The sequence below is a fragment of the Theropithecus gelada genome, chromosome 1, assembly GCF_003255815.1.
Source record: "Theropithecus gelada isolate Dixy chromosome 1, Tgel_1.0, whole genome shotgun sequence".
Taxonomy (NCBI): Eukaryota; Metazoa; Chordata; class Mammalia; order Primates; family Cercopithecidae; genus Theropithecus; species Theropithecus gelada.
Genome location: NC_037668.1, coordinates 221,835,365 through 221,845,851, shown reverse-complemented (window position 1 = coordinate 221,845,851; position 10,487 = coordinate 221,835,365). Strand labels below are relative to the sequence as shown.

At 37.3% G+C, this 10,487-nt stretch overlaps 1 protein-coding gene and 1 pseudogene across 1 annotated transcript; both read left to right on the top strand.

The window, feature by feature from the left end:
* Positions 1-2: 2 nt before the first annotated feature.
* On the top strand, positions 3-821 carry LOC112635994 (annotated as a pseudogene).
* Positions 822-8,673: 7,852 nt separating this feature from the next.
* On the top strand, positions 8,674-9,618 carry LOC112609320 (olfactory receptor 2L13). The gene has a single exon (XM_025361889.1). It carries the CDS (start codon positions 8,680-8,682, stop codon positions 9,616-9,618), a length of 939 nt encoding a protein of 312 aa, XP_025217674.1. The 5' UTR covers positions 8,674-8,679.
* The last annotated feature ends 869 nt before the right edge of the window (positions 9,619-10,487 follow it).

Genomic DNA, 10,487 nt, shown 5'->3' with positions numbered 1-10,487 from the left:
TGGGTAACTCGGCCATGATTCACCTCATCCACATGGATCCTCGTCTCCACACACCCATGTACTTTCTTCTCAGCCAGCTCTCCCTCATGGACCTGATGTACATCTCCACCACCGTCCCCAAGATGGCGCACGACTTCCTGTCCGGCCAGAAAGGCATCTCCTTCCTGGGATGCGGTGTGCAAAGCTTCTTCTTCCTGACTATGGCGTGTTCTGAAGGCTTACTGCTGACCTCCATGGCCTACGACCCTTATGTGGCCATCTGCCATCCTCTGCATTACCCCCTCCGCATGAGTAAAATGATGTGTATGAAGATGATTGGAGGCTCTTGGACACTGGGTTCCATCAACTCCTTGGCACACACAGTCTATGCCCTCCATATTCCCTACTGCAGGTCTAGGGCCATTGATCATTTCTTCTGCGATGTCCCAGCCATGTTGCTTATTGCCTCTATGGATACTTAGGTCTATGAATATATGGTTTTTGTAAGTATAAGCTTCTTTCTCCTTTCCTTTTGTTGGTGTCACTGCTTCCTATGGCCGAGTCCTATTTGCTGTCTATCATATGCACTCAAAGGAGGGGAGAAAAAAGGCCTTCACCACCATTTCAAACATTTAACTGTTGTGATGTTTTACGACATATCTTCTGCCTACGCCTATCTTTGGCCCAGGAATCTCTGCTCACCAACCGAAGACAAGATCCTGGCAGTCTTCTACACCATCCTTACCCCCATGCTTAATCCCATTATCTACAGCCTGAGGAATAAAGAAGTCCTGAGGTCCAAGACAAGAGTGTTTGGGATACTCTCTTTCATGAAAGAATAATAATGGCCGTCCCAATTCCCTTTTTTTCTTTCCTCTGTCCAAGTTGGTTTGAACACCCTAGTGCAGGACTGTCCAATAGAAACATAACATAATTAAAATTTTTCTAGCAGGTACCTTCTTTTCTGGTAGGTACATTCATTTCTAGTAGGTACACTCTTTTAAAAAATTGTAAAGCTCCCACTTGAACCCCAGTTTTCTGGTCCTCCTTACTCTGCTACATTTTCACATTTTTGTTTACCACTTTTCACCTTCTAGTACGTGAAATAATAAGCACATTGGTTGTATTTACTGTTTATTTTCATTCTATGACAGAATTTTCACTTCACAATGAGAGATCCTTGTTCTGCTCACTGGTGTAATCAACTGTATGGAACACAGCCTAGTGCATAGCAGTTGCTCAATAATGCTGGTTGAATATTTGAGTGAAATAATGAACCATGGAACTTAATTTTCTAATGCTTTTCTTAATTAGATTAAACTTACAGAAAATAAAATGTATAATTCTAAGACTTTCAAAAATAACAATTAATGAAATATTGTCACAAACTCAATATGTCTGTAATTTAAAATGCTATATTTTAAATGTAAAAAATAGAAGTATCATTTAGTCAGCATCAACCATGTGTGTTTAAGGATATATTTTACATTTACCTGTTTCGGTAACTTGTAGAAATTCAATTATAATTTATTAATTCTATATGTGGGGAATAGTAGGTGTTGATCTTATTTATTTATATTTTGATAGTGGTTTTTAAATGGTTACAATATAGTTATTTGTGCACCTCCTGTATGTGTAAAATTTCCCTCAACATAAATACATACATATATACATGCAAAGATTAATATGTAAATTATAAAATTTATGAATACATCAGTCCAGGTTTCTTTCAATAAATGGAATGATCATCAAAACAAATAACAAACGTTGAAAAATTATTTTCCATCTTATTAACAACTACTTAAGTTTAAATAAAATGAGCTAAGATTTTCCCTTTTGTAAAATAAATGTAAAAGTATGTCATTTACAAAATATAAATGATTTTTTATTTTAATATTTGTGAATATTGGGATTCTTCATAAATAAGAGATCCTTTAATCTTATTTTAATTCCTTTGAATAACAACAGTGGTGTGCTATAACTTTAAGAGTTAGAAAAGATAAGAACCTTAATGAGGTTTACAGATGTATTTGTAATTAGTCCTGTCTGGGTTTTTTTTAGTTTTTGAGACAGAGACTTGCTCTGTCGCCCAGGATGGAGTGCTGGGGCATGATCTCAGCTCACTGCAACCTCAGCCTCCCAGGTTCAAGCAATTCTCAAGCTTCAGCCTCCAAGTAGCTGATACTACAGGTGGCACTACAACGTTAGGCTAATTTTTGTATTTTATTAGAGGCAGGGTTTCACCATGTTTGTCAGGCTGGTCTTGAGCTCCTGACTTCAAGTGATCTGCCTGCCTCAGACTCCCAAAGTGCAGGGATTACAGGCGTGAGCCACCCCACCTGGCCAGTCTTGACTGTTTTGATCCATGGTCTTGTAAAATTTCATGACACACATAGATTCAGACTTAAGGTCAGTGGTGCCTTGCATGAGCTGATCATAAATAAATTTACGAAATCAATAAATATTGCTGACAACTCAAAATCAACATGTGTGTATCCGAAGTTTTAACTTTTACCCATTCTCTGGAGTCATATCATTCTTCTGGTTTTGTTCTTTTAATTAATGACTTACTTTATTATTTTAATCCCATGTCCTACTGAATCCTCAATTCTTAGCAGACCTCCTGGCCCATTTTAGGTCTCATTAATTACTTTTTATAAGAATGATTTACTTTTTTTAGTGGCCTTTGATGTAAAAATATTTTCAACTATGCACAAATTATCTTTCTCTGTTTTTCATACTGGCTTTTAGATTTTTGAAAGTTCATATCATCTACACAACAATACCTATATTTTTTCTTCAGAAAAAGCAATTCACGATTTATGTCTTACCTCCCTCATCATCTTACTTCTAATGCCTTATGTCCACTATCATGAAGCACCTGGAATTTCTGCAGCTCTTCTTAATGTCTCTTGGCCAACACTCCCATGATGATGGAATGATTATAGAAAGTATGTCTTCTAATTTACCCAGGGGTATTTCAATCTTGGGTGAAATCTGCCATTGTATGCAAAGAGGAATGCTCCAGTAATGAGTTTCTTAATTCCATGTTTGAAAGTGGAGAAAACATGTGTCACCTATCCTGTAGCTTATTCCCCACATATGCAACTCTTTGCCAAGGTAAAGTTCATTTCTCACCCATCTAGCTCCAATGATACCTTGTTAAGAATGCTAAATGTTGGCGGAAAAAATGTAACATACACTCTACATCCATCTCTTTTCTATAAGCTCGAAGATTAATCAGAGACCATACTGTCCTCAGGATTTTGTCTTAAGGCTTTCAGTTTTTTGGATCTGTAGATTTTAGAAAATTCTTGTTTTCCAAAAATCTGTTCACATGTTTGTACATACTTAAAGTTTTATCATTTGGAAGAAGCAGTCAGGTAGTCCAGCCTAAAATTTAACCAGTAGACATTATACTTCATGTAAACTGAGCATAAGAGAGCCAATCTGATTTGAGGAAACACAAGTTATGATTATAGAGAAAGAAATACAGAGTGACACCAGCATAAATCATGTATTTAATTTCCTACTAAGTTTAACACAAACAAAAGAATAGACCGCTTTTTTTTCCAGATATATCATACTTATTTCAAATGATAACTGTCTGTGATTAAATGTCTGTGTGTGGGTGTGGGTATGTGTGTTTGAGACCTTAACATGTCTAAAAATGTCTTCATTTAGGAACAATCATTTAGGTTTCTTAAATTATTTAGCCAATTATTCTCTAACTTACAAAAAGCAGGTGCTAAATATTCTGAGTAAAAAAAGAATTCTCTAACTTACAAAATGAGATAATTTCCATAAACATAATTTAACATCTCTTACAGTTCTGAGGTCATGTTCTGGAATATTAAATACACCCCTCTTCAGTCTGATTCTTAGTAACAGCTGAATGCAGCAAAGTTGATTGGGTTGGTTGATTTGCCCTAATTCAGAACTGAGTTGATCCTGAAATCAGCAAAGTGAAGTGAAGTGACCAAGGTTTTGGCCCCCATGGACTTGGACACTGGAGATCAATTAGAGGAGAAAGAGGAATATCTAAGGGTTAGTGACTTAAGGTTCTACATATGAAGTACAGCAGTTCATCCTTCCGTCTTCTGACGGTAGAACCTGAGGAAATTAAGTATAAAATGTCTTATTCTGTTTTCATTGAAATGAGGTAATAGAAAAGGAAGAAGTCTTATCTAAGCACTACTTATGCAAACAGGAAAATATTTCACAAGAGTTGGTGAAGTTGTTTTCTGATTTCACCGTAAAGAGGATGACTAGCTGCAGGAGCTGTAAGGAACAAATATTATAAAGTGTTATCTGCTATTTCTTCCTCATAAATTCTGGCACATAAAGAAGAGATTCTCATTTCAGAAAGAGTTCTGGTTTAATGCAGGGACTATTGATCAGTGACATAATGCTATTGAAAGTCTGATAGACTATCAGAACACAGTTTGATGTTTACATGTTTTCTGTAATATATGGAATGTTAGCAGAGGATGGTGTCACTATAAAGCTGCTTTTTCTCCCACTATACAAACTGAAGAACTTTGGACAAGGTGAGTCATGGTAATAGAATTTGTATGAGTTGATTTGGGTTTGTTTTAACCTAGAAAGCTATTTTGGAAATGTTGTTTTCCCATCATAAGGAAACTCTCTGCTGCACAGGGAATAGACAGTTCCACAACAAATTGGAAAAGCAAATGTAAATGTAAAAATGCAAAACAAGGTAACATGTACTTGTTAGTGTTGCACTATGTGTAGCTCTCAAACAATGTGACATTAATAAAGACAATTTCTCTGGGTCTGAGGACTCTCCATAGTTTACACAGGGACTGAGCAAATTACAGTGACACTAAGGACCTGCTATGTGCTGAACACGCAGAACTCTGAAGTCTCTTTACAGCTGCCCTATACATTGTTGCCGTTGAGGTAGCTGAGTCTATGACTATATGCTATTGGTCTCCTGCTGATTCTCTAAAGGAGTTTTAAAAGTGTTATGAGTTAACTATTCATAACATTTGCAAAATAAATTCAAGACCCTACAGTTGCTACATTTACGCTATTAGTTCCTATGAAATGAGGGCTTTTTTTTAACTCTATAAATTTCATCAATGTATCTTTTAGAATGAGAAAGAAAAAATTTTTTTTTCCTGAGGAATGCAAGCCCCCTTTAAACTATCAGGCCCAGAGAGACATTGAAATGTGGCTGCAGTCACATCTCACTCTTCCTTGAGCGAGGTAATCGTCTCCTGAAGCTACGTGCTATGGGGGCTGTAGACTGACTTGTGTCCACTAGCCATGAATTAACCTATCAATGCCCTATACTGCATATCCTATAGTTAAATAATGCATAACCAATCACTGATCAACGTTGTTTCTGAAATCAGTGAGACTTTCTGACTAACAAGTTTAGAATTTGTCTCCTCTCCTGATTCCTCCCTTTCTTTACCTTAGAAACTTGGGTCTCTTCTTTGTTCTCCAGGGCACTTCCCAAGGAAGTGTTTCTGGGCTGCAGCCCTCAAACTTGGCCCAGATGCACTTTCTATATTAATTTGTCTCAGTGCCATTCTTTAAATCAACAAGAATGACCAAGGCAGTCACTAATCTTAGACTCACCTGGTAGCTACAGGAACAATATTTACCCAGCAATAATGTAACCGATAGAGTGATGCTTCATGTAATTCTGGTGCATTAAATAAGGTCCCATGTCTAACAAGGAAAGCTGCTGGACATCAATAGAAATAGATCCTAAACTCAAACTCCAATATTTCATGACCTAAAAGTTTCAAGTTTCAGATTCACAGGATCCTAAAAGTAGCTATTCTCTTCCATTGCCCAACAACATGCCACCTTTCCATTTTTGGAAACAAAATCGTTATTGTAGTAAGTGCCATAAAACAATCTTTATCATACTCTGAGCTGTGGTCTATGCAAGAAAGAATCAAAATGTCTCCCTTCAAAACAACTCCAGGATGCCACACATAAACTTAGACCCAAGTCACCCTGTTCAGGGCTTGGTATTGGACACACCTCATGGGATCCTGCTGCCACATTTCTTCCCCTGGATTTAAACCTGGATTAAGTAAAGGAATTCAGAAAGGAAGACATACTTAAGTCATAAATCACAAATGTCCTCCTACTCACACTGGCTTTTCCAGTTGAATAGATTTGCAGGTGCTTGACTCTACTGTCATCTATGGTACTGAAAATCAGACTACAAGAACAAAGAGCGAACATCCTCTCTAATCTCCGTATGCTTCAAACAAGTCTGAAAATTTAAGTAGGCTTGATCTTTTGCAGCACAGCAATAATTACAGAATTTAAGTTGACTGAAGTGTTTTACACACAGGAAGGCATTTACCAAATAATTACTAAATTGGGGGTACTGAAATGACTGAAAATTTGAAGCTGCTACACAGGATCAAAATGTGATTCTATCACTAACAGTATTTGAGAAGGTTATTATTTACATCTATAAATACGACTTTAAATACTTGAAAACTGAAGATAAAATGCCTAAATTCACAGAATTTATGTTGTGGAAAGGTTGTAATAAATAACGTGAAGAAGAGTTGAAATAATTTATGGTACCTCAAAGACTCCTATATATAGTATAGATAAATAGACAATAGATAGGTAGATATGTACATACACACATACATGTGTATATGTGTGTGTGTGTGTATATATATATTTTATATAATTTACTGATCTGTTATATTTCCATTATGACACTACTTTTTGCTTCCAGCTGTGGCAAATACAATTTTAAAAAAATAAAATAAACCTACTATGCAATCTGTGAGGTTTACTATGTATAATTTACTTACATGAAGAAAAGAATATTGTATGCGAATATCCATGCATTTGATATTGAGTTCTGTAGGTCTTCAACATCTGAAAACCTTATTAGGGAAGAGAGAATGTTTAAATAATATTTTAAAATTAATGTGAATCTTATCAGACTTACAAAACCTTTATAGTTCGAGGAGCGATTTGCATTGTGGGTACATTTTCAGGAAAGGCACAGAAGTGCCTGTCAGGAACATGAAAAGCAGAGTATCAAGGAGAGGATTGAGATTTATCGTGCTGGAATAGTGTCAGCTGGGGAGGAATGACCAGAAATTAAAGATGAAGAAGAGGGCTAGGTAATTCAGTACTTATAATTTAAGCCTATAGAAAGTTTCTGAGTCATACATGACAGTTTCTATTGTAATTATGCCCTATTAGATAAAAACATTGGGGAATGTAGGTATTCCTGCCTTCCTCAGTTCCTGTGACTTGCCAATAACTCATAAGTGATGTGACTGGTTGTTGCGGAAAGTCAGGGACCCCGAACAGAGGGACCGGCTGAAGACATGGCAGAAGAACATAAATTGTGAAGATTTCATGGACATTTATCAGTTCCCCAAATTAATACTTTTATAATTTCTTACACCTGTCTTTAATGCAATCTCTGAACATAAATTGTGAAGATTTCATGGACATTTATCATTTCCCCAGTCAATACTCTTATGATTTCCTATGCCTGTCTTTAATTTCTTAATCCCGTCATCTTTGTAAGCTGAGGATGTATGTCACCTCAGGATCCTGTGATGATTGCGTTAACTGCACAAATTGTTCATAAAGCCTGTGTGTTTAAACAATATGAAATACGGGCACACCCTGAAAAAAGAACAGGATAACAGCGATGTTCAGGGAACAAGGGAGATAACCATTAGGTCTGAACGCCTGAGAGCCGGGCGGAACAGAGCCATATTTCTCTTCTTACAAAAGTGAATAGGAGAAATATCACTGAATTCTTTTTCTCAGCAAGGAACAGCCCTGAGAAAGAGAATGCATTCCTAGGGGGAGGTCTCTAAAATGTCCACTCTAGGTATGTCTGTCTTTTATGGTTGCAGATAAGGGATGAAATAAGCCCCAGTCTCCTGTAGTGCTCCCAGGCCTATTCGGATGAGGAAATTCCTGCCTAGTAAATTTTAGTCAGACAGGTTGTCTGCTCTCAAACCCTGTCTCCTGATAAGATGTTATCAATGACAATGCATTCCCAAAACTTCATTAGCAATTTTAATTTCGCCCCAGTCCTGTGATCTCGCTCTGCCCCCATTTGCTTTGTGATATTTTATTGCCTTGTGAAGCATGTGATCTCTGTGACCCACACCCTATTTGTACACTCCCTTCCCTTTGAAAATCACTAATAAAAACTTGCTGTTTTGTGGCTTGAGGGGCATCACACAACCTGCCGACATGTGGTGTCTCCCCCGACACCCAGCTTTAAAATTTCTCTCTTTTGTACTCTTTCCCTTTATTTCTCAGACCAGCTGACACTTAGGGAAAATAGAAAAGAAGCTATGTTGAATTATTGGGGGTGGTTCCTCCAATAACTGGCGAGGAGTTATCTAGAAAGGAATGCTTTAATTATCTTCTTTATCTTGCCGCCTACAGGGCTAGACTTTCTACTGAAAGACCTCACATGTATCTGTGACTTGCTGAGATGCTTACCAGAAACAATTGGGTAGGGAACATTCCATTCAGATATAAAAATTGATTCAACAAAACCTGCAGTGTTAGTGGAGAAACAACGCATTCTAAACAAACATTGAAAAACTCAGTTCCTTTTTGTTTTTCTGTTGTGTTTCATTTCATGTTTTCTGCTTTGCTTTTGTTTCTATTTCTCTTTCAACACAGTTACAGCAGAACGTTTTCATGGAGAAATGGAATCACACTTCAAATGATTTCATTTTGTTGGGTCTGCTTCCCCCAAATCAAACTGGAATATTCCTCTTGTGCCTTATCATCCTCATATTCTTTCTGGCCTCGATGGGTAACTCGGCCATGATTCACCTCATCCACGTGGATCCTCGTCTCCACACACCCATGTACTTTCTTCTCAGCCAGCTCTCCCTCATGGACCTGATGCACATCTCCACCACCGTCCCCAAGATGGCGCACAACTTCCTGTCCGGCCAGAAAGGCATCTCCTTCCTGGGATGCGGTGTGCAAAGCTTCTTCTTCCTGACTATGGCATGTTCTGAAGGCTTACTCCTGACCTCCATGGCCTACGACCGTTATGTGGCCATCTGCCATCCTCTGCATTACCCCCTCCGCATGAGTAAAATGATGTGTATGAAGATGATTGGAGGCTCTTGGACACTGGGTTCCATCAACTCCTTGGCACACACAGTCTATGCCCTCCATATTCCCTACTGCAGGTCTAGAGCTATTGACCACTTCTTCTGCGATGTCCCAGCCATGCTGCTTCTTGCCTGTACAGATACTTGGGTCTATGAATATATGGTTTTTGTAAGTACAAGCCTCTATCTGCTCTTTCCTTTCATTGGCATCACTGCTTCTTACGGCCGAGTCCTATTTGCTGTCTATCATATGCACTCAAAGGAGGGAAGAAAAAAGGCCTTAAGTACCATTTCGACACATTTAACTGTTGTGATCTTTTACTATGCACCTTTTGTCTACACCTATCTTCGGCCAAGGAATCTCCGCTCACCAGCTGAAGACAAGATGCTGGCAGTCTTCTACACCATCCTTACCCCCATGCTTAATCCCATTATCTACAGCCTGAGGAATAAGGAAGTCCTGGGGGCCATGACAAGAGTGTTTGGGATATTCTCTTTCCTGAAAGAATAATCATGGCCTTCCCTACTCCCTTCGTATTTCCTCTTTCCAAGTTGATTTGAACACCCTAGAGCAGGGTTGTCCTATAGAAATACAACATAATTTAAAATTTTCTAATAGGTACATTTAAGCAGTCAAATAAATTTAAATAATATATTTAATTCAAAACAATGCTATAATTAATATTAATTTTAACAACATAGATGTTAATTACATAGCATACATTGTCAGTATGTTATATGCAATATATTATAGTACATGTCTGTACATATATTACCATTAATGTAATAATGCTTATACTCATATACTGACATAATTTCTACATGTAACAACACAAAATAATTAGTGTGCTTTTACTTTGTTTTCATTCCAAGTCTTCAAAGTCTTGTGTTTATTTTATACTAGAGTGCAGTACAGCGTGGGCAAAACACATTTGAAATGCCCAGTAGTCACATGGCGTCAGTGTCTACAGTGTTGGACAGCATGGCCTTAGAGTATCCAATCAAAAGTTTTCAGAGTTTTTTATATATATGTGTGTGTGTGTGTGTGTGTATGGTGTATAAAAATGTGTCTTTAGTATATACAGTTTTGCTGATGGGCTGAAAAGTAACAAGCAAAACTCACACGCTAAAGTGGTGGTTATGTGTTTCTCTATCTGTTGGCTCATTTTCAGAATGTACACATTTATTGTAATTGCCATCTGGAGTCTATTTTATCCTAACATTCTTTAATAAAACTATTCAGGGAGACCTTATCTAAGTTATGATTTTGCTGATTTCAATAAAAATATTGAGATCAAATAATCTGAAGAAGAATATAGGAACAGTTTACATTCGTGTATACATACCAATTAATAAAATTATTTAAATAAAGTTATAAAA

Coding starts and splice junctions, on each gene's coding strand:
- LOC112609320 (XM_025361889.1), top strand. CDS start 8,680: ATGGAGAAATGGAATCACACTTCAAATGATTTCATTTTGTTGGGTCTG.